The 25304-nt window shown below is 42.8% G+C and overlaps 1 protein-coding gene across 2 annotated transcripts in view; it reads left to right on the plus strand.

The window, feature by feature from the left end:
• LOC147106084 (protein bicaudal D homolog 1-like) overlaps positions 1-25304 on the plus strand; it is a 356969-nt gene that overhangs the window by 272609 nt on the left and 59056 nt on the right. For both annotated transcript variants that reach the window (XM_086008841.1, XM_086008842.1), the window contains exons 3-4: positions 7331-7483; positions 21334-21771. In XM_086008841.1, the coding sequence (XP_085864967.1) occupies positions 7331-7483; positions 21334-21771 (591 nt within the window). The remainder of the gene's footprint in view (positions 1-7330; positions 7484-21333; positions 21772-25304) is intronic.

The following is a 25304-nucleotide window of genomic DNA, read 5'->3' on the forward strand; positions in this document are numbered from 1 at the left end:
CCTACTGCATGTACTTAATACCCTGCATACTCGAGAACCTAACCTCTTACTCCTACATGGTGCTTCCTGAGTGTCACATTGTGAAGTGGATCGCTGAGATGTTTCTGCTGGATCCTTAAAGGGCAAATGTAACCGTTGTCTCAGTGAAGCTGAAGTCCTTGAAGCACATGCTTCTTGCTCCATCTCTTTTTATTTAATTCATTCTTGGGTTGTGGGTGTTGCTAGAAAGGCCAGCATTTATTGACCATCCCTAGTTGCATGTCGGAAGGTGGTAGTGAGCCGCCTTCTTGAACCACTGCAGTCCATGTGATGAAGGTGCTCAAACAGTTCTGTTCGGTAGGGAGTTCCAGGAGTTTGACCCAGCGACTATGAAGCAATGGCAATCTATGTCCAAGTCGGGAAGGTGTGTGACTTGGAAGTGATGATGTTCCCAGCGCCAGCTGCCCTTGTCCTTCTAGGTGTTGGATGTCGTGGGTTTGGAATAGATGCTATATAGATGCAAGTTATTTCTTTATATGCTTGTGAATTTTAAAAAAATTACCTAGCTCAGTAAAAGTAGGCTGTTTTATTTTTTTCAGGCCTGTGCAGACAGATTCTATACTCCCATGTTCTTCTCTATCTGGTGTTACAGTGTGTTAGTATTTTAGCAGCAAACTCCTTTGCAATGAGCTTTATTTACTATCTAACAAACACTCCTCAACAAAGAACCCACAATCCAAAATGAGTTTGTCATGATGCCAGGAAGCATTGAACTGTCTCGGAGGACTCAGTGGAGTCGTAAATAGAGTAATGCATATTATTCTTATATGATCACTATGGAGACTGATGCAGGACCTTGGAAGAAATGGCTTTTGATACACCATAAAATTTTAGTACCTGTCCTTTCCCCTGTGAATCTTCCGAAAGCATTCTTTATTGTCCAGGGACCCAGTTAATGTCTGAATTTTTGGAATTGTCCACGTATTTACCGTCTCATAGAGATCTCTTTTTGTGTCTTTGAAAATGTGTCCACACATTTGTGCTTGACTCAGGCTGACTTCAATGAAGTGTGCTCCATGGGGATTGACACAATCCCAAGTGGAACTGAGGGTAACCACTGGATGAAGACCAGGGAACCCAATTTACAGTTGTCACACATGATAACTACACAAACTAGTAAGTGCTGTCCTGTTCAAATCAGAGATGCATTGAAGTACAGAAATTTTCCTGTGAGATAACCAACAATCCTATGGTAAAATTCAAACTATAATGAAGTATTTTAAAATGTCAGTGACCGATGGACATTTCTATAGCACCAGAAGTGTGAAGCTGCTTGTTCTGCAGTATAAGTATCATAGAAAGAGCTGTGAGATACCAGAGGTCAGTGTTTGTGGATCAGAGAAAAGAGGATCTAGCTCCTCTGCTGATGTAGTGAGTGTTACGTCCGTGTAATAATAAGAAAAGGACTGCAGAGAACGGTACAACAGGTGTTTACTCAACGTGGTTCAAACTGCAACTGACAGTACAGATCACTACTCAGGGTTTACATACAGGTGTGGTCACTGCCGGTACGACAGGAGCTGTAAAAAGTAGTTCTCCCCCTTAATAAAGGTACATACATTACAATTCCTCCCCTTTTAGATTAACAGTACCATAACACTCATTTAACAATTAAATATCAAACTAATTACAATTAACACTTTTAACATGCAACATTAACTGGAAATAGTCTATTTATAAATTCAGTCTTTGGGGAGGCTTCCTGATTCTTTCTGGATAACTCCTTTCCCGAGTGTCTCGCTCTTGGTGCGGAGGCGATTCTAACACCCTGCTGTCAGTTGATTCATCAGCTTCCAATGCTATTGTTTCTGAGGTAGATGCGACCTGAACGTCTGGTTCCTCACCAGGTACGTATGGCCGAGACATGGTGTTGACTCGTTCCTGTGACTCTAGGACCTGGTCAGCATGGCGTCTCACAATGTTCTCCCCAACATCCACTGTGTACATTAGTGGCCCCTGCCGTGTGCATATTGTTCCTGGTTGCCATTTCTCTGTTCGGTAGTCGCGGGCCAAGACTGGTTGCCCTACATTGAAGCTCCTTGTCGGCTTCTCATTGATGTGCTGGAATTACTTACTCTCAACATCTCTTCGTACATTTGGTCTGAGCAAATCCAGACGAGATCTCAACCTTCGGTTAAAGAACATCATGGCCGGGGCCTGGTTGGTGACTGCATGTGTCGCATTTCTGTAGGTTAACAGGAAATTGTCCACCTTATGCTGCAGTGGAATGTCGTCATCGCACATGGCCTTTACTGCTTTTTAAAAGGTTTGTACGAACCTCTCAGCCAATCCATTTGTGGCTGGATGATACGGGGCGGATGTGTAATGCTTTACCCCATTCCTTTTCATAAATCTTCGAAACTCTTCGGACACAAACTGTGGTCCGTTATCAGAGCAAATCTGCTCTGGCAAGCCGTTCCTGGCAAAAATGGTCCGTAGGACTGCAATAGTTTTCTCCGTGGTGGTGGAGGACATTTTGATCACCTCAGGCCATTTCGAGTGCGCATCCACGGCTATTAAAAACATTGAGTCCATGAATGGACCAGCAAAATCAATATGCACCCGTTGCCATGGAGATGAGGGCCACTCCCATGGGTGTAGAGGGGCATGTGGTGGTGCATTTTGGACCTTCTGGCATCCTGAGCAGCTCTTTGTCAGGTCCTCGATTTGCTGATCGATCCCCGGCCACCACACATAAGCCCTAGCAAGACTTTTCATTTTCACCCCTCCCAGATGACCTTCGTGAAGCTCATTGAGCACTCTCTCCCTTAACTTGGGTGGAATTACCACACGGGATCCACACATCAAGGTCCCCTGGCATACTGACAGCTGTTTTCTTCTGGATGAGAATGCTGGCAACAGTGAGTCGCCATGTGCTGGCCATCCCTACACCGTCAAATCATATACCCGAGACAGTGTCAGGTCATTTCGGGTCTCCTTCTCTATACCAGCGTTAGTTACTGGCAAGCATTCAATTATAGTCGAATGAAATATTTTGACAGGATCCACTGCTGGTGCTTCCTCCGCAGTAGGCAGTGGCAGGCGTGATAGCCCATCAGCGTTTCCATGCTGTTTCGTGCCCTTATACTCGATTTCATATTGGTGCGCCCCTAGAAAAAGGGACCATCTTTGTAGCCGTTGCGCAGTCATCACCGGAACGCCCTTCTTTGGATTAAAGATGGAGACAAGTGGTTGGTGGTCAGTCAGCAAGGTGAACTTCTGCCCATGCAGATAGTGATTGAACTTTTTCACTCCCCACACTAGGCTGAGGGCCTTCCTGTCAATCTGGGCGTAGTTACGCTCGGCTGAGGTTAGTGACTGAGACGCAAAGGCTACTGGCCTCTCCGAGCCGTCCGGGAATTTGTGCGACAGCACCGCTCCAATGCCATAGGGTGATGCATCACACGCCAACCGAATTGGTAGTGCTGGGTTGAAATGAGCCAACACCTCTTTTGATGTGATCAATGCTTTGCTCTTCTGGAAAGCTCGTTTACATTCGTCACTCCACTTCCATGGTACCCCTGTTTGCAGTAGGGTATTCAGTGGGTGTAGTACGGTCGACAAATTCGGCAAGAACTTATGGTAGTAGTTCACCAGCCCGAGGAACGACCTCAGTTGTGACACATTTTCCGGTGCTGGAGCCTTGACTACTGCCTCAATTTTTTCAGGGGACTTATGTAACCCCTCTTTATCAATAACGTGGCCACAATACGAGATCTGCTTCTGGAAAAACTCGCATTTGTGGCGATTAGCTCGGAGTCCATATTCCTTCAATCTAGTGAGCACCTGCTCCAGGTTGGCGAGGTGATCACTGTCATTTTCGCCCGTGACCAGGATGTCGTCCAAATAACACTGGGTCCCTGGAATCCCTTTGCCAAATAGCCGGAGCTGATGCTACCCCGAACACCAGCCGATTGTATTGGTAGAGACCTTTATGAGTGTTGATCGTGAGGTACTGTTTCGAGGCTTCTTCTACCTCCATTTGCAGGTACGCCTGGGCCAGATCAATCTTAGTGAAGCATATCCCTGCAGATAGCGAGGCGAAAATATCTTCAATCCGTGGAAGCGGATATTGTACAGTGTGAAGGATTGGGTTCACTGTCACCTTAAAGTCCCCACAGATGCGAACCTTCTTTGGTTCCCCAGGCGTATTACTCAACGACCTCTTCATTACAGGAACGATGGGTGTAGCCCACTCGCTCCAGTCCACTTTGGACAGTACTCCTGAACGTTCCAAACCTTCCAGCTCTGCTTCGACGGCTGGGCGGATCGCATAAGGTACCGGTCTGGCCTTAAAAAAAAAAAAAAAAAAAAAAAACTTTGGGCTTGCATTTTCCTCTATTTTGATCGTCGCTGTTCTGCCTTTTAGTGTTCCAAGTCCCTGCTGGAACGCTTCTTGTGCGTCAGTTAGCATTTTTGACAGTCGTCCAGGTGTGACGTCGTCATCCTTTTTGTCATCTACAGTCAGTGCTTGTATGGAATGCCAATCTAGCTGTATCTTCCGGATCCATTCACGTCCTAGTAGTGGTGGTCCTCCATCTGGCAATACATATAGGTCCATTTTTGGTGTTTCCTTGCCGTTATATATAACGTTCACCCTTATTTTTCCTTTGGGGTAGACTTTTTGCCCCGTGTACGTCTTCAAGACAATCTTTGTATCTCTCAAGGGTATATGTGAGAATAGCCGCTTATAGTCCCTTCAGTTTATGACTGTTAGGGCTGATCCCATTTTCACTTGGACTCCTGCTATCTTGAGCGTGACCCAGATAGTTTGGTGATCCTCCGTTTTGATTACATTATGTAGTTTCAGACAACCCAGCTCCTTGCTTCCAGAGTCTGTATCACTCTTCTGTTCATCTGAACTACTCTCCGTCACCTTATGTACCTTCTTGTACTTCTCCTGTGGAGATTTCTTGCTGCTGGTTTTCTTTCCCGACCTGCAGACTCTTGCTATGTGTCCTATTTTTCCACACTGTCTGCACACTTTGTCCTTGAACCAGCAATCATTATGGTCGTGTGTTGTTCTGCCGCAGCGATAGCACTTCACTGTTCCGTATGACATTTCATTTGTGCCATATTCTTGCGGTCTCCGTTGTATCTCTGCCGCGCCCCGTGCTGCTGCTTCGTGTGATACTGCAATGCTGAAAGCCTTGTCCAGCGTAAGATCCTTTTCTGATAGAAGCCGTTTCTGGGTTCCTTCACTTTGAAGCCCACACACAAACTTGTCCCTTAAAGTATCTGCTAGTCCTGTTCCAAACTGGCAGTGTTTCGATAGCTTGCACAGTTCCGTTAAATACTCAGCATTACTTTCATCTTTATGCTGGTTCCTTTTGTGAAACTTAAATCTTTCTGCTATCAGCAGCGGTGTGGGGTTTAAGTGGTCCTGTAGGATTGACACTATGTTTTCAAAATCCTTTTCTACTGGCTTCTCTGGGGTTACTAGGTTTCGTAGTAAGCCATATGTTTTTGCACCCATTGAATTCAGCAATACCAGCACTTGTCATCTGGCACTTCATTTGCCTTGCAGTATACTTCTATGCGTTCAACATATGTCGTCCAATCTTCGACTTCATTGTCGAACACTGTGATACTGCCACTCTTCGGCATTTTTGGGTGTGGTTAGAGTGGTTTAAAATGGCGTCTCCCACGCTTTCCTTTCTTCCCCGCTGCGGCTTAAAATGGCGTCTCCCGCGCTGCTGCCAACGCCGCTCTCAGCGGTCCTCGTGGCAAATGGCGACGCCTTGTGGGTTTCGTGCGCTGCTCCTGCGCTGCTGCCAATGCCGCTCTCTGCGGTCCTCGTGGCAATGGCAGCGCCTTGCGTTTTCCTGCGCGCCTCTTCCCCCGTTGACGCTGCTCGGCCCTTGAACACCGGCTGCGCTCTGCTCTCTCTCGCCTCTCTCCCCCGTTGACGCCGCTCGGTCCTGAACACCGGCTGCGCCCTGTGCACGCTGCCCTCACTCTCTCTCCCCCGTCGACGCTGCTCGGCCTTTTTCTGTGCCGCTCGGTTGGGCTCTAGCCCGTCGCTGTCCGGGAAGGATCTGCGCAGTACCTGTTGCCAGCCCGTTTCGCTGGACCACCGTGACTGGAAAGCCAAGCCTGGCTCTCGACAGCCTCCCCTGTGATGCTCAAATCTCCGCTGGATTACTGGGCGGTTGCCCGTGGTCGACGCCCGTGCTTCTGGACTCGACCTTCTTCCACTGTTCTCCAGGAGCGAATCCCTGGGAGGTGATGCAGAGTTGCAGGTAGGTTCGAATCTGCTCGTCGCCACTGTTACGTCCGTTTAATAATAAGAAAAGGACTGCAGAGAATGGTACAACAGATGTTTACTCAACGTGGTTCAAACTGCAACTGACTGTATAGATCACTACTCAGGGTTTATATACAGGTGTGGTCACTGCCGGTACTACAGGATACAGGAGCTGTAAAAAGTAGTTCTCCCCCTTAAAGGTACATACATTACAGTGAGTAAATACACAGTACCAACCAGAAAGGTCCCAGGTTCACTCCAGGTCTGAGCTGAGTTAGCAGATCTCAGCTAGGGCAATGGTAGGGATGCTGTGATTGGCCTCAGTGCTGCTCCATCTGTTTGCTAACCATTGAGTTCTGTTATAAAGTGCACATATGTAGACAATGGGTAAGGGCAGGAATTGGACATGGTGTTGATGCCCTATGAGATGGATAGCCTGTCTAGATTCGTATGTGAAAAATGACCACTTCGGCACAGTCTGTGTAACTGTGTCCCAGCCGGAAGAGAGAAAATTGGAAAGCTTAAAAAATGATAATACAGAAGCTGTAACATAGATTTAGATAAATAAATATTCAGGAGTACATCTCGTGGACAAAAGATTATTCCCTGGGAATAAATTTTCCTTCCTTCAATTTTTAAATCACATTATCAGATGGGAAATGTCTTCGTTGCAACAGAAAATAGATTGAATCTTGAACCTAGTTTATAAATTCAGGGCAACGGTCTCCTTTGTCAAAAATGAAATGTCAATCACTCCTACTTCGTTTCTCCTTTCAAGTGGCACCACCTTTAGGAAAAAGTGTTTTAGAAATCTTATCTGCATTTATTAATAAAGATATAAAGCAATAGTATAAACCAGATTGAATCATGCTATTGTGTTACTTTGTGTGACACCATTGTGATAAAAATGATTCCTGGTTCTTCAGGTCTTCTCAACATCCCCAAAGCAAAAAAAAAACTCATCAAACACATTCCCTCAGGAAGACAGTAGCCCATTACATTGAATGAAGCATCTCATCTGGATCTTTCTTTTTTTCTTCTAAGGGTAATGAAATGCTGGAGCTACAACGAGTACGGATGAAAGATGAGATCCGAGAGTACAAGTTTCGTGAGACACGACTCCTGCAGGACTACACTGAGCTGGAAGAGGAAAACATCACTCTGCAAAAGCTCGTCTCGACCCTCAAGCAAAATCAGGTATGTGTGGGTGATGGAGGATTCATTAGAAGCTGCCAGCAACCTGAGTAAGATAGAAGTCCAAGCACCGTACTAATTCTCAGAATTAAAAGGAGCTGCACTTCGGTTTCTCTTGTGAATTCTTTGTGATTTTTTTTTGCATTGGGTAGTCAAGTATTTTCCACAGTTCATCTGTGTTATTTTAAATGAACTTTTAGCCTGCTCACTGTGTAAATTGTTACGTACTGTGGAGTCAGCAGGTCAGAGGTGCACAGGACTTACAAAGACACTGCGTGGACCCCAGTGGATATAGAATCTGTGAACTATTGAACTGGAGGTACAGTTTCATAAAGGAGTGCCATTTGTTAATCCCTAAAGCACTATTCACAGCATTTGTTCTGTGCATTCAATAGGATAAGGGTTTAAAAAAATAAGAATAATTCAAACTTCAGCAAAAATTATAATAAGAAAATACAAATTTTTACAAGCTAGTATATCCACTTAGTATCTCCGAGGTGCAGAACACTATACAGCTTCAGCATTAAACTATTTATTTGGCAATAGGGTTCAGATTCTGTCGTTCTGCAGACTGGACATGGAAAGGATTGAGGTTGATTTCTTTCAGCCATTTTCCATTCATTAAGTACGTATGCTTCTATTTTTTCTTCCAATACATAGGACCTTGTGGTTGAATAGATAACAACTTTCTGGGGCAAGATTAGGGGGAGTCTTACTCTTCATCTGAAGCATGACATGTAGTTCCTGACACTGACAAAAATGGGGGAATATCTGAAAAAGGGTTTAATTCCTAAGCACAGATATGCACCCATCCTTTGATTATCATTCCTTGCCTTTTTTTGCTTTAATGATGTTAGTTCCTAATGTTAGATCCTGCTTATGGCAGCCTCCACAACCCCAATAAGTTACTTGGGGATATCTTATGTATAAATGAAGATAACTGAAGTGGCAATATTTCACCACGACATGTTTAAATATTCTATATAAATAAAATCTATCCAGGAGCCAAAAGAAACTTACTTGTGAAAAGTGAAGCTCTCCATTTTATTCACACCTCACCTAAAAGAAAAATCTCTTCTAACAAGCAAACCTTTCCACAATGGGTGGGTGGGGGGGGACAGTGGGGGTGGGTGGTGGAATTAAAAACATTGGAATCTTCACTATCCACTATAGTGCAGAGGGCTCCCTGGTGGATAATGGAAATGATCACATCTTCAAGATGCCCAAATGTTGACGCTGCACTTATGATGCAACAATATCCTCGGGATAGGAATGAAGGACAAGTTCAATGCAAACAAAAAAGAAGCAATATGCAGCTTTATACAGCAACAAAATGAGAGGAAATTCAAATAACAAAAGAAACTGCAATGAGGTGATGTCTCATGCAAGATTTTACCTTGCAAAAGTTATGGTGGATAATAGGAGTGCCCGTGCTTGAAAAACAAACACAGGTGATCATAAAGCACTCCAGTGTTAATAATGCAGATTAACACATGAAAGGCTGGGTCAGAGCAAAGTTAGGGTTCATAAATATTACTCATTAACATTGCCTTTTATGGAATTATTAATCTAACCCTTACTCTACTGGATGAACAGAAACTTTGCACAGTTATTGCAATAAATGGTGTGACATGAACATTAAAGGTTAATATTTTTGACTAATGAGGTGCCGAAAATGGTTTCTGTTAGAAATCTATATCCTTTTGATTGTTTGGCGCTAATAGGGGTAAAATGTCTGAGTGGAAACTAAGTGGACGCCCAATTAATTTAAGAAGTAGTTGAAACAGTTTGGTCCAGAATTCTACCGTAACAGTGGCAGAGGAAGAGGGAGTAAAAACCGACATGGTCTGGCTTACCCTCCCCTTCTCCCATAAGTCCTGCTACCTGATCACTGAGGTTCATGGTTTATCCCCCCCCCCACCCCCCACCTCCAGGTTAGGGGAGGAGGCCTGGCTGCAGGCAGTCTGCAAGGGAAGAAAAATGGGAGAGAAACAGAATTATTTTTTAAAAACAAAAACAATCAGAGAAAATAAGAAGTAGGATCAAAAAGGAAGACTTTTCTGTGGAAATGAGTTTTGGAACTTTCTAGAACTCTTGCTCCCATTCCCACTTTGACAGTAATCACAATGACTGTGCTTGCTGAATGATTTTTGATGCGTGAATGGGGAGTGGGCCATAAACAAATGAGTGTGGTCAGTTAAGCAGTGTTTGAGTGGATGTTAATCGCAATACAACCCTGTAAGGTGGGGCAGTGACATTAGGGTAATGGGATTCGGAATCAGCCTGGCATACCGTTAACACAACAATGAACAAGCTGTTACAAATGTCAATGTCTTTTCCACTTAAGCTGCTTATATATTGGGGAGACCCAAGCTATTGATGCCGGTACCTGGAAGTTCAAGTCTTGCACATCTGGATGCAAGCAGAATTGTAGAACTTGAAGGATTAGTTAAAACCAAAGCCCAGGAAGAACTGTTTTCAAAAGTCCCTTTAAACCAAAAACTGCTGCATCCCATATTTTGTGTTTTTTATCCACACTTTTGAGACAAAGAATTTTTGGGTAGTGTTTTGTTCCTTGCATGCTGCCTTCTAAAGCTACTGTCTTACAATTAATCAATGTGGGATTTGTGGACTTAAAATGCAGACTTCTGATTTTCCAGTCCCTCTTCCTGGCTCCTGTAATTTAGCCTCTACTTGCATGTGAATAAATGAAGTGATGCCCACCCAGATTAAGTGAGGTGCTGCAGCGTTTAGGTGATTCTTGCCAGAATAAAGAGCATGGTTACCCAATGATCATATTGGGCTGTTCTTCACGGCTGTCAGTAGGGTTGCCAACTCTGGTTGGACCGTATTCCGGGAGATTTCATCACATGTCCTCCTGCCTCCAACTGCCTTGCCCCCACATTCCCGCATGAATCACCCAATATGCCAATCATCCAATAATGGCAGCTACAATACACACAATCCACTGTGCTCCAGAAACCGTTCTATTCATCGCGTGGTTTTACCAGAGTGCGCGTGCGCCAGGGTCACATTGCACCCTCTGCTCGTTGCGGCCCTGCTGTTTGTGAATCTGGCCAGAGCGAAACTAGAGAAGAAAATGTCCCTATGATTGTTCTCCCGGATTGCTCGCAAGAATGGCCGGGAGATTAATCCTTCATTCCAGAAGACTCCAGGATAATCCGGGAGGATTGGCAACCCTAGCTGTTGGTGAACATTAGAATCACGTGGGATACTTCAATGATTCTAACGGTAAACATTAACCTCCTGCTGACTAAAATGCATAAAAGGAACAAAATGGAAGAGGTGAAGCATTTTAATTGCTCATGATCTCTTCTCAACTTGTGGGCTTGGACGCATGATCAGTTGTATTCTGCTTGAGGTTAGAGCACTGGTAGAAGAGAAGGGGGAAGCAACCTTATGATCACCTTGTGATACATCAACAACTTGCATTTATATATTAATGTAGAAAAACAAGACATTTATCATAGAATCATGGAAATTTATGGCACAGAAGGAGGCCATTCAACCCATTGTGTCTGTGCCGGCTGAAAGAGTTATCCAGCCTAATCCCACTTTCCAGCTCTTGGTCCGTAGCCCTGTAGGTTACAGCACTTCAGGTGCATATCCAAGTACTTTTTAAATGTGATAAGGGTTTCTGCCTCTATCACCCTTTCAGGCAGTGAGTTCCAAACCCCCACCACCCTCTGGGTGAAAAAAGTTCACCTCAACTCCCCTCTAATCCTTCTATCAATTATTTTAAATCTATGCCCCCTGGTTATTGACCTCTCTGCTAGGGGAAATAGGTCCTTCCTATCCACTCTATCTAGGCCCTTTATAATTTTATACATCTCAATCAAGCCTCCCCTCAGCCTCCTCTGTTGCAAAGAAAACAACCCCAGCCTATCCAATTTTTCCTCATAGCTAAAATTCTCCAGTCCTGGCAACATCCTCGTAAATCTCCTCTGTGCCCTCTCTAGTGCAATCACATCTATCCTGTAATGTGGTGACCAGAACTATAAACAGTACTCTACCTGTGGCCTAGCTAGTCTTTTATACAGTTCTAGCATAACCTCCCTGCTGTTATAGTCTCTGCCTCGGCTAATCAGGGAAAGTATCCCATATGCCTTCTTAACCACCTTATCTACCGGTCCTGCTACCTTCAGGGGTCTGTGGACATGCACTCCAAGGCCCCTCTGTTCCTCTACACTTCTCAGTATCCTACCATTTATTGTGTATTCCCTTGCCTTGTTAGCCCTCCCCAAATGCATTACCTCACATTCCTTCAGATTGAATTCCATCTGCCACTTTTCTGCCCACCTGACCAGTCCATTGATATCTTCCTGCAGTCTACAGCTTTCTTCCTCATTATCAACCACACAGCCAATTTTTGTATCATCTGCAAACTTCTTAATCATGCCCCCTACATTGAAGTCTAAATCATTGAGATATACCACAAAAAGCAAGGGACCTAGTACTGAGCTCTGCAGAACCCCACTGGAAACTGCTTTCCAGTCACAAAAACACCTGTCAACCATTACCCTTTGCTTCTTGCCACTGAGCGATTTTTGGATCCAACTTGACACTTTCCCTTGGATCCCATGGGCTTTTACTTTTCTGACCAGTCTGCCATGTGGGACCTTGTCAAAAGCCTTGCTAAAATCCATGTCGACTTCATCAAACGCACTATGCTCATCAACCCTCCTTGTTACCGCCTCAAAAAATTCAATCAAGTTAGTCAGACACGACCTTCCCTTAACAAATCCATGCTGACTGTCCTTGCTTAATCCGTGCCTTTCTAAATGATTAATACTGTCCCTCAGAATTTTTTCCAATAATCTTCCCACCACCGAGGTTAGGCTGACTGGCCTGTAATTACTCAGTCTATCCCTTTCTCCCCTTTTAAACAACGGTACAACGTTAGCAGTCCTCCAGTTCTATGGCACCACACATGTAGCCAGAGATGATTGAAAAATAATGGTCAGAGCCTCTGCTAGTTCCTCCCTTGCTTCTCTTAACAGCCTGGGATATATTTCATCCGGGCCTAGCGATTTATCTACTTTCAAAGATGCTGAACCCCTTAATACTTCTTCTCTCACTATGTTTATCTCATCTAATATTTCACACTCCTCCTCCTTAACTACAATGTCTGCATCGTTCCTCTCTTTTGTGAAGACAGATGCAAAGTATTCATTCAGAACCATACCTATGTCTTCCGCCTCCACACACAAGCTTCCTTTTTGGTCTCTAATAGGTCCTACTCTTTCTTTAGTTATCCTCTTGTTCATGTATTTATAAAATATCTTTGGGTTTTCCTTGATTTTACTTGCCAATATTTTTTCATGCCCTCTCTTTGCTTTCCTAATTTCCTTCTTGATGTCACCACTGCACTTTCTATACTCCTGAAGGCTTTCTGCAGTATTTAACTCTCGGTATCTGACATAAGCTTCCCTTTTATGCCTTATCCTACCCTGTATGCCTCTTAACATCCAGGGGTCTCTAGATTTGGGAGTCCAAAGAGGTGTGAGGAAAAAATGAACACTGATCCAAAGGTGGAGTTATTGGGAGGGGGGCAAAAGCTTGTTTAAAAAGGTGGGTTTTAAGGCGGGTCTTAAAGGAGGAGAGGAAGGTGGCGATGGGGGGGTTTGGGGTGGGGAATTGCGGAGGAGAGGAAGGTGGCGATGGGGGGGTTTGGGGTGGGGAATTGCAGAGCATGGTGCATGGTTGAAGACGCAGTCACCAATGATGGGGAGAATGCACATAAAGCCAGAGTCAGAGGAACAGAGATTTTAGGGAGATTTGTAGGGCTGGTGGAGGTTACAGAGATAGAAAAGAGCAAAGGTGCAAAGGGATGGTTAAATACATGGCTGTAAATGATGGGGTGAAGGGACGAAATGCATGCATGAGGCCAGATTAAGAGGAATGGAGAGTTCTGGGGTGAGGAGGGGTGTGGGGGCAGTGTTTCAGAGACGGGGATGGGTGAGGGCATGCAAGGACTACAATTTGAGGATGAAAATTTAAAATTTACGGGATCAGGAGTGATGTGCAAGCGGGATTTAGTATGAGATTGAAATCAGGCAGCAGAGTGTTCAATGAGCTTAAGTTGATGACAGGTGGAGAATAGGAGGCCAGCCAGCAGAGCATTGGAATAGTTGAGACTTGAGGTGACAGAGGCACAAATGAGGATTTTAGCACCTGATAGGCTGAGATAGAAGTGGAGGGAGGCAATGTTACTTAGGTGGAAAGAAGCAGATTTTGTGTTGGAGAAGATACAGGGTCAGAAGTTCAGCTTAGGGTTGAATTGGATGCTGAGGTTACAAACAGCCTGGCTCAGTCTACGATAGAGGCCAGAGAGGAGGATGGAGTTGAAGGTGAGTGTGCGGAGTTTGTGCCGGGGCCCAAAGACCACGGCTACAGTCTTCCCAGTGTTAAATTGAAGGAAATTGCTGCTCCTCAAGACTGGATGTTAGACAAGCAGTTTGACAGGACAGAGGTAATAAAGGGGTCGAGAGAGGTAGAGCTGGGTGTCATCAGCGTCGATGTGGAGGTTCACCCCATGTCTGCAGATGATGTTGCCAAGGGCTGGTATGAAGAGGAGAAGATGGTAGGGGTGGTGGAGATGCTCTGGCTATGGTTAGATAGGTAAGAGTGAAACCAAGCAAGGGGCGTCTTGGCAAGTTAGATAGAAGAGAAGCGGCATTGGAGGAGGATGGTGTAATTGACTGTGTTAAAGGCTGCAGAGAGGTTGAGGAGGGATAATGCACCACCCTCACAGTCACAGAGAATGCATTCACGACTTTGATTAAGGTTGATTTGGCGCTATGGGAGTGGTGAATACCTGATTGGAGGGATCCAAATAGAAAGTTGCGGGAGAAATCTGGGTGATGACATCTTCAAGAACTTTGGAGGTAATGGGAGGTTGGAGATGGGGTAGTAGTTTGCAAAAATATGAGTGCAATTGAATAAGACATGGCACAGAGAAATTTGATATCTATTTTAATCTCTCCATAGCGATGCTGTGCATTGTCAAGCCCATTGTGTGCTGGAGGAGTAAGATGCACGTTCACATCTGCCATTCTACATCTAATTACATTTCAAATCTCAGCTCTGCTATCACAGGGAGTGCCTAGCACATGGAGGTCGGGACTATCAGCTGGCAGTGCTCACCCTGGCTAGCTTTTAATCCTAGTTACCTGTTATACTGAAATCTAAACAGGGGCCACCTCTTGAATGGCACTGGATGCGAAGAGATCGAGAGAGGGAAAGATGGAAAATTGAATGCCTTTAAAGAATAAAGGGGGTGAAATTAGTCCTCGACGGTAGAGCAAAACAGGCAGTCGAGGATTTTCTTTTCCATTAAAGTCAATCAGTAAAACAAACTGGCGATTTGCTATCACATGCTTCGTGCCACTGCCAAAGACCAATTTCAACCCCAAAGTCTCAATGGTGAATTTCAAAGTCAATTATCCTCCTATTCACTACAAATTTCTCTACAGTTGTGCACCTGAGATGCTTACAATACATTTAGCACTGAACAAAGAATGGGGTGCACATTGTTTATTTTCAGTATTGGGATTGCTGAGGCGGAGTTCATCAGGCTAGTGTGTAGCATGCCAAAATATTGTAACATTGGACTTGATAAAATGAATTAAACTGAGGCGGCATCGATGAGGCACAGTGGGTTGGTTTTTGAATGCACTTCACAGTGAAATATTAAAAGGCAGGTCCACACACACACTCTCCCAATCTCAGCCTAACTTCCAGGGCTGAAACAGGCGCTGGTTGTGACATATTTTCCCAGACCGAGAGGAATAAAATGTCACGTGAGTCAACAGGGATGCTGTTGCTGACCTCCTAGCACCCAGTGACAGTGGGAGGGAGGGCGGGGGGAGGCAGGGGCTGGTGGTTGGCGGGGAGAAGGAGCAGGTTGCCTCCCTGTCCTTTTTGACTAAGAATGGTGCTTAGCACTGGAGGAACCTGAATAGATGGAGGGGGAATAAACATGAAATGGGACAGGAGGCAAAAAATAAGAAAACACGTGGAATAATTTTGTAAATAAAAATACTGGTAAAAATGATTTTTTGCTCTAATTACCAGGAGCTTTGACATTATACATTGCAGATATACAGTATTACATTTTTCACTGTCAACTTCCATGTACGCCAGTGAATTTCAACTGATATTGCAAAACAAGTAACGATAGAAATCAGGGGAAGACGTTGGACCAGTGCTCATTTTGTTATACAATTTTAACACCGTTTGAGAATACTAGTACTGTAACCTCCTCCATCGTGCGCCGAAACTCACGCATTTACCCAATTTACATGAAATTGATCGTGTCAGATATTTTATTGACCATGCCAAATCTGGTCGATAAATTGGAGAAATCATTGTTCTAGCCCCATTTTACATGTAATTGTTGTTTCGATGTCTGCTGTTTTTTTTTTGCTTTCAAAGATTCCTCAAAATATTGATTTATTTCTGGGGCATAGATAAGGCCAGAAAGACATTGTGACTAATCTCTGACAACTTTATTCCATTAATTTTGGTGGTTTATTAACACTGTGTAAATGCAAGCAGCCATTTTTGTCATTAAATTTGAATCAATAATTTATCATTTCGCTCTGGACAAATTCCCTGATTTTTGATGACAAAATAGTGAACAACTGCTCTACCCTGATGCTATTGTTACCCAACAACTTGTGAAAACTGGATGATTGAGAAGAGGTGGCTTTACCCAAAGAGACAATCTTAATGCTATATGTGGTAGAGCTGGAGAATATGAACTGTCTGTGTAGAGAGAATACCATCACTGTGAGATGTGCTGTCATCCTCTTTAAATGTGTTTGTGGTCTTGTTACCTTTTCTTTTTGTATTGTGTATGAAATATGCATCTTTTTTTTGAATTCCTAATTACATCTCTTCTGATGCAGGTCATTGCACTCTATCTCTCCATGGGAAAAAGTGTGAGTGATAACACTAGAGCAGAAGGCTATTGTTAGATTATGCAATGTGCTTCTCTTATGTTGCTATGGGAGGGGGCTTGCCCTTCACTTGAGGCTGATGGATGATGATTGAGATGTGAATTATTTGTAGGGATTAGTTTGGTGAAAGGATATAAGTAGATCCAGAAGTGGAACATTCAGCAAAAGATCACATGCTGCAGTGACCTCTCCAAAGTGCTGAAATCTGACTTGCAGTATTTTTTAAACAGCCCAAAGGAAGGTGTCAGTTCTACTTCTACCATGAAACTCTCGTTTAAACGGCACCTAAATATCTGGAATTCTCTATTAACCAGCAAAATTCATACTCCGAAAACAACACCTCAATAACCGGCAATGTTGCCGAGTCCGAGTCTCCTGCGGTGGCCGAGTTAGTCAGTGGGGGTAGTTCTCCAAACTGCCACTACTCGGCTTCTTGGCGCTGTCGGAAGTCCAATTACTGTATACTGCACATTTCTTGATTTTTTTATTTTTGTTTGTTAACAATAGCCTCGGTAGATAACCCTCTCCGTCATCCGGAATTTTTAATCAACCAGCACCATCCCGGTCCCGTCGGTGCCGGATACCAAAGAGTTTCCTGTATTTATAAAACCCAAAATTCTGTTAGCCTTTTTAAGGCTTTATCTACCTGCACTGATACTTTCAGAGAATCGTGGGGGTGGGGGTAATTTTGACTTTAGACGATAGTGAAAAACGTGCGATATCGGCTCAGCCACCCCATTGAAATACTTCTCCTGATTATTCCTTTACGTTGACTTCAATGGAAATGAAAATTGGGCAGGGGTTTAACTGGTAGCCAAGCCGATATTGTGCATTTTACCCTATCGTCTAAAGTCGAAACAACCCCAGGCTCTTTTAAAAGAGTTGGGAGAATTAAATCCATCTCCTCTCTTTAGGTAACTGTGCCTTGAACCTTTCACCAGCCAGGAGCATAGTCAGACTACCTGCTCCCAGGTAGTTGTAACTCCAATTGTGTTAGAATTGTCAGGAGTAACCCACCAATTATTTGTTCCCATGCTGCTTCTGTTGAGTGTCTCTGCTTAACCAGGAACTCTATGTATATACTAATCTCACCACTCCATGGTACAGTTCATTGAAGCACCACACCCGTCTGCCTTTTAACATTTGTTGTGATACAGTGGTGCAAGTCCCACACCAGTGACTTTGCACCATCACTACTGTTCCTCAGTGACAACAATCGTGCAATGTAATGAAATGCTTCCACCTAATTTAAATGGAAAAAATGCACACATATATCTTTCAATCCATTCTTTAAAAATGTAGAAATATTTGTAACTTTTTTTAAAATAGGTACTTGGGGATTGGAAAGTGAAATAAGTGCAGGCGCAGGTGCCTGAACTTACGGGCACCATTGGTACCCCATTCTTCCCCAGTGTGGTTGTAAAATGTGACTAGTGCAGTATTGCAATGTGCCTGATTATGGTTGGGCTGAAGTCTAGAAAATTTAAAACAAGAAATATTAACACAATTATTTTTTTTAAAGCCCTTGGTCTATCCAATACCATCTTAACCATTATGAATACATCGCTGTAATAGCAACAAGGTCCAGATATACGGCAACATTTGCTGTCACCCTCCCCTCACACACCACACCCCCCCCCCAATTCATTACTTGACGAAGAGATTATAAACCAGCTGAAAACGCATGACTTGGCAGCAATACTTATGATATCCCCAGCAGTAGTGCAGTGTAACCACACAATCTGTCCCTGTTTTCCTCCTTCCCTGGGGCCAATCATGTTTCTTTGACATAGAAAGTATATTTGGATATTTAATATCAGCAAACATAATGTTTACATGAGCAATAATTCAGATATAAGATTCTGTTATTCTGGTGAGTGTCCACAATGTCCTATCACCCACACGGCTTCGCTAGTTGACCCACACTGCTGGATTCCGAGGTCTTGCTGCCCCTTTCTTTAAGCTGATGGTCTGTGACTCCACCTCCTCCTGGCAATATTCCTATTATCTTGGATGAGTCCCTCCCTCCCTCTTCCACCCAACATTCCTCCTTCTTTTGCCCCCTTTTGTGGCGAGTAGGGATGGACATCTTCGACTGAAAATGTACTCCTTCACTATTAAGAGGTTGCTGCTCTTTTACATCAACTGCTGATATAATGATTGTTCCATAACGGATTGCTCAGCTTCATTTCTGAAAAAGTGCTTTCTAAGCAAATTAATTTATTTGAACAAAAATGGAAATTATGTTCTCTGAAGGTTAATGTACTCAGGGTTACTCCCATTTTTCTCACCCTTGGAAAAATAATGAGCTTTCTCTTAAGAAGTGAAAGAGAGTCGGGTCCACGTAAGCACAGAGCAGATGTTGGAAAATGTTGAGAATGCTGCAGCCCCTCACTGCAGCAGGACTCCCCCTGAGGTAACCCTAAACTGTCAATTAGTCTGCTAATCATCTGCTTTAGTTGTATTTTGTGCACCGCAAACTAAAGGTAACTAATCTTTCTCCTTGCGGGGGGGGGGGGGGTAAAAGAAAACTTCATGATTTTTGAATGTTATTCATGCAATCATTTCTCAAGTTATGTTTTTTTTAAATTAATGAATGAATATTTTTATTTATTGGCTGATTCTGTTCATATGCATAGAAGCAGCAGCTTATCAGGTTTCTGAAAATAATCAGCTCCTGTAACTACGAAGCAGGCTTTATACTTTTGTGTTCTGCATGACTATTTCAGATGGGTTAACTTTATTTAAGATACGAGGTATCTGCTGGTGGGATTGTCAAGTACAGCACAATGGGAGGGTCAGTGCCCCTTCTGGCAGAGGCTTGGCGTTGCGCACAATTTGGTTCCCAGTCTTCTTGTATTCCCATGATGCTCAGTGTACATGCCAATCCATTATTTTTGTTTACTTTTCCAAAGAATTTTAAAAAAATGTTTATATTCTAGATGACAGCAAGCTAACATTTAAAAAAAAACAGAAGTATGCTGTGGATTGGTGAATGTCACACACAACGCTAATGGGGGAAGAAATCACTTTTTGGGGATTATTTCATCAAGAATGGTGGCAACAATTCACCAAAACAAATGCATTAAACTGTCATTTTTGATTCTTTCTCCCTTCCAACCAATCGTCTTCTCTCCTTCTGTCCTGAAAACACTGATGTGGGAGCTTGCCACCTTCTGAAATAAAATGGAAAATGTTGGAAATGCACAGCAGGTCTGTCAGCATCTGAAAAGAGAAAAGAAAAGTCATTGTTTTGGGTAGAGAAACTCTGAGTTCTGAAAATAAAGTTCTCTGCACAAAATTGTCCTTTCTCTTTTAAGATGCTGACAGAGCGGGCATGTTTTTCCAGATTTTCTGATTTAGCCTCAGCATGAACATAGGAATGGATATGGATATGAAAAGATCAGATACGCATAAAATAACTGGATATGGCTATGAAAAGATCCGACTCTCTTAAAATAACCAAACTGCCTGGTCCAGAGAGTTTGTATCCACAACCTTAAAGGAGAGGGGGACTGCAATTAGTCAAGTTGTATCTGACATTGTAGTAAGTTTACTAAATACAGGAGAGATTCCTAAGGATTGGAAAGTGGCCAACATAACTCTATATTACTTTACAGAGGATCAGGAAACATACCTGGAAACTGCATACCCACTAAGTTTAACATTTGTGGTAGGGAAAATCTTGGAAACAATTTTGAGAGGTCTATTGGGCAACCAATTTTTAGCATGGAAGGTAAATATAGTTGGAATTTTCAAAAGCTTTTCCTAAGGTTCCACAGCAGTGATTAACAGCAAAGGTAAGAAATCATGGAATAAGAGGTAAGGTAGGCTGCTGGGTAGATAATTGGTTTCAAAACATCAAACGGGGTGGCTGTAAACAGGAACATTTCAGGCTGGTATATATTTATATTCCTGACTTGGCTGAGAGTTACAGAAGCAAGTCCACCAAGTGTACAGATGATGCCAAAGTTCAGGAAAGAGATCAAAAGGGTGATAGTGATAAATCCACAAAACCATAAACCCACTGCAAGCTGTGTCTTTTCTGGGCGGGGGGGGGGAAGGCAAACAAAGTCCGGGGTTGCCTTTGTGGAAGGCAAAAGTACAAAACAAAAGAGTTCGCAATGTGCAAATCTTTGGTCAGGCCCCATCTGCATCAATATAATCTTAAATAATAACCCTTCCCTTTCTGGAGTTATGTTGACTTCTACAAAATTACATTATAACAGAGTAAAAACCAATGACAGCACATTCACACCTTGGATATGGCTTCCACCACTGTTATAACTATTCACCAAATACTACCGGTCTAGTTGAGATATTTCATGTTAATAACCTTAGTCATGTACTAGTGAACAATTGAATTACTGTAGAAAGTACTTTTAGGCCTCCTGAAAATCAATGCAGAACCTGAATACCATGTGCTTCCACCAATTTCATTGGCTCCAGCACCACCTCCACTGCTACTAACAAAACTTTAAACTACATGCACACTTTTACATGGAAGGACCAAAGCTCTGGGAACTGAACTGTGCGCCTGCCGCTGGCGAACCAGGACCAGCTTAACGTGATCATATGGCTGATGAGCTTGTCAGCATTCTGACGATTTGGTGCATGCCCGTACCCCTGTTAAGCTGATGACCTTGGTTTGATAGCCAGCTCAGCTTCTGCCTGCCTGGCAGTACCTGCTGCTTGTAGGTATGATGTCTTGTGTGTTGTGGAAACCTCAACAGTTTCACCAGCATCAAGTGAATACTCGAGTGCCTTTAAGCAGCTAAAGGATAAAGTGCTCATAAAGAACTATGTAGATTAATGGCAAAATTAGAATACATTTGCAAAGAGCTAAACGTTTGTATTCTGTCCAATCAGGTAGAATATGAAGGCCTCAAACATGAGATTAAACGTCTGGAGGAGGAGACGGTGCTGCTCAACAGCCAGCTGGAAGATGCCATCCGGTTAAAGGAGATTGCCGAACATCAGTTGGAGGAAGCTCTGGAGACATTAAAGAATGAGCGTGAGCAAAAGAACAACTTACGCAAGGAGCTCTCGCAATATATCAACCTGAGTGACAGCATGTACAACAACCACATAAACATCGCAGTTGATGGGCTAAAATTCTCAGAGGATGGCAATGAGCCCAACAATGATGACAAAGTGAATGGACACATCCATGGCTCTTTGGTAAAACTCAACGGTGATTACCGAACATCAAGTACCAGAAAAAACGACAACCCAGCTCTGGTCTCTGATCTGTTCAGTGAACTCAACATTTCAGAAATGCAAAAACTTAAGCAACAGCTTATACAGGTATGAACTCCATTCTTCTCCCTGATCTCTTTCATCTTCTCCTCCTGCTTTTCTTGCTTTCTCTTTCTGTTTTTCTCCTTTTTTGTTTTCTCCTCATTCTCCCCCGTTATCTTTTTAACTTTTCTCTTTCACTGATTTTAGCTCTTATTGCTTCAAAAGAGGCATACTATCTGTCATTCAGTATCATGCCAACACTTTGCAAGTTTTGTATCAGTCAGGTCTTGTGCTGTAGTAAAGAGACTGACTAATCCTCCCCTGTAGAAGTGCACATTGAACCATCATAGGTACCTTTACTCCTGTTGGTTTGTCAAAGAATTCTGTTGTTGATGTGTTTTATGCCTTTGAACCAGGTGACGGTCTATACAAAGTACCTGCTCCAAAGCTACATCGAAACACTTGTTTTCCAGCATATAAGCAAGAGGTGACTGAAAGACACCACTGGGCAAACAAACGTTTTCCTTAGTGATTTGTAGGGATTGGGGGAAATTCTGCAGATTACACTTGCCCTTTAATGCTGTTTTGAAATAATTTTTGACAGGTTTGAAAATAAATATACTGTAGATGTAAAAGTATCCCTCCCCACTTGTTGTATTTGCACTTTGCACAAGCAGCAATCCAAATAATTTGAACACTTGAGTTTAACAGTATTTGTGGTGACTAACTTCTCTTTTACAACATGTGGCTCAATTTCCATGCTTAAAATTAAAATGACAATCTCTTCAATTTGATGATTGACACTTGATACTTGCATTATCACTTTGAAACACCTAAAAGTGCTTCACACAACAAATTACCTTTGAAGTGTAGGGGTCGTTCATATTCATTAAATTTCAATTTCTCTGTAAACATTGGAGATTTTGAGTTTAAAACATGGAGGTTAATGAAATAAATAGAATATTCAACCAGTTATTGTTATTTATCTGGTTAGAAAGAGTGGTCTGCACAGAGTGTCTTAAATGGAGGCACTTAAACAGAGTGTTGAACTTGGGAATTTGGAGAGAGTGGAAGTCTCCAATAAGTTCTGGGTGAGTATTAGCTGTAAAAAGTGAAATTTAGTTTAACATTTGAATTTTAACTTCAAACTTTAAAATCTGTAATTAACAGAAACTGTATTAGATTAAATAAGAGGCTCATAATGTTGCAAAGAATAATAGTAAGCCTGAGGATTGGGAGGGCTTTAGAAACTAGCAAAGAATGACCAAAGAATTGATAAAAAGGGAGAAAATAGAATGAGAGTAAATTAGCAAGAAATATAAAAACAAATTGTAACAGCTTCTACAAGTATGTAAAAAGGAAGAGAGCAGCAAAAGTAAGCGTTGGTCCCTTAGAGGCTGAGACAGGAGAAATTATATTGGGGAACAAGGAAATGGCAGAGACTTTAAACAAATATTTTGTATCTGTCTTCACAGTAGAAGATACAAAATGTATACCAAAATTAGTGGGGAACCAAGGGTCTAATGAGAGCAAGGAACTTAAAGTAATTAATATCAGTAGATAAGAAGTACTTGAGAAACTAATGGGACTAAAAGCGAACAGATCCCCTGGACTTGATGGCCTACATCCTGGGGTTCTCAAAGAGATGGCTGCAGAGATAGTAGATGCATTGGTTGTGATCTTCCAAAATTTCCTAGATTCAGGAACGGTCCCAGCAGATGGGAAGGTAGCAAATGTAACCCCGCAATTCAAGAAAGGAGGGAGAGAGAAAACAGAGAACCACAGGGCAGTTAGCCTGACATCAGTCATTGGGAAAATGCTGGAATCCATTATTAAGGAAGTGGTAACAGGGCACTTAGAAAATCATAATATGATTAGGCAGAGTCAACATAGTTTTATGAAAGGTAAATCGCGTTTGACAAATTTGTTAAGAGTTTTTTGAGGATGTAATTAGCAGTGTAGATAAAGGGAAACCAGTGGATGTAGTATATTTGGATTTCCAAAAGGCATTTGATATGGTGCCACATAAAAGGTTGTTAAGCAAGATAAGGGCACATTGGTTTGGGGGCTAATGTATTAGCATGAATAAAGGATAGGTTAACAGACAGAAAACCGAGAGAAGAGATAAATGGGTCATTTGGCAGGCTGTAACTAGTGGGGTGCTGCAAGGAGCAGTGCTTGGGCCTCAGCTATTTACAATCTATATTAATGACTTAGATGAAGGAACCAAGTGCAATGTATCCAAGTTTGCTGACGATACAAAGCTAGGTTGGAAAAGTAAGATGTGAGGAGGACGCAAAGAGCCTGCAAAGGGATATAGACAGGTTAAGTGAGTGGGCAATAAGGTGGCAGATGGAGTATAATGTGGGGAAATGTGAGGTTATCCACTTTGGTAGGAAGAATAGAAAAACAGAATTTTTTTTTAATGGTGAGAAACTATTAAATGTTGGTGTTCAGAGAGATTTAGGTGTCCTCGTACAGGAAACAGAGTTAGCATGCAGGTACAACAAGCAATTAGGAAGGCAAATGGCAAGTTGATCTTTATTGCTAGAGGGTTGGAGTACAAGAGTAAGGAAATCTTGTTACAATTCTACAGGGCTCTGGTGAGACCACACCTGGAGTACAATTTTGGTCTCCTTATCTAGGGAAGGATATACTTGCCTTAGGGGCGGTGCAACTAAGGTTCACTAGATTGATTCCTGGGATGAGAGGTTTGTCCTATGAGGAGAGATTGAGTAGATTGGGCCGATACTCTCAGGAGTTTAGAAGAATGAGAGGTGATCTCATTGAAACATATAAGATTCTGAGGGGGATTGACAGGGTATTTGCTGAGAGATTGTTTTCCCTGGCTGGAGAGTCTAGAACTAGGGGGCATAGTCTCAGGATAAGGCCTTTTAAGACTGAGATGAGGAGGAATTTCTTCACTCAGAGGGTGGTGAATCTTTGGAATTCTTTGCCCCAGAGGGCTGTGGATGTTGAGTCTTTGAGTATATTCAAGGCTGAGATAGATAGATTTTTGGACTCTAGGGGAATCAAGGGATATGGAGATCGAGCGGGAAAGTGGAGTTAAGGTCGAAGATCAGCCATGATCTTATTCAATGGCGGAGCAGGCTCGAGGGGCCGTATGGCTTAGTCCTACTCCTAATTCTTATGTTCTTAAAGACCTTGAGCATGAGACATAAATTTAGATTTTAAACACTCACAAAGTAAACCTAATATACAATGCCTGTATCCATGCAATAAACTCTGTATTTGGATCTGTTAAATTTGAGAGTGAATATATGACCCTCATCTATTCTGAACTTTGTAATGCTTCACACTTCTTGGCTATAGAATCAAAAAATCGTACAGCACAGAAGGAGGCTATTCGGCCCATCGTGCGTGTGCCCGCTCTTTGAAAGAGCAATCTCATTAGTCCTACTCCCCTGTTTTTTCCTCATAGCCCTCCAAAGTTTTACTTTTCAAGAATTTATCTAATTCCCTTTTGAAGGTTATAATTGAATGTGCTTCCACTACCCTTTCAGGCAGTGCATTCCAGACCCTAACAACTAGCTGCATAAAAATATTTCTCCTCATCTCAACCCCGGTTCTTTTGCCCA

Source organism: Somniosus microcephalus, chromosome 16 (genome assembly GCF_052327205.1).
Source record: "Somniosus microcephalus isolate GS21.2 chromosome 16, FLI_Smic_1.0, whole genome shotgun sequence".
Taxonomy (NCBI): domain Eukaryota; kingdom Metazoa; phylum Chordata; class Chondrichthyes; order Squaliformes; family Somniosidae; genus Somniosus; species Somniosus microcephalus.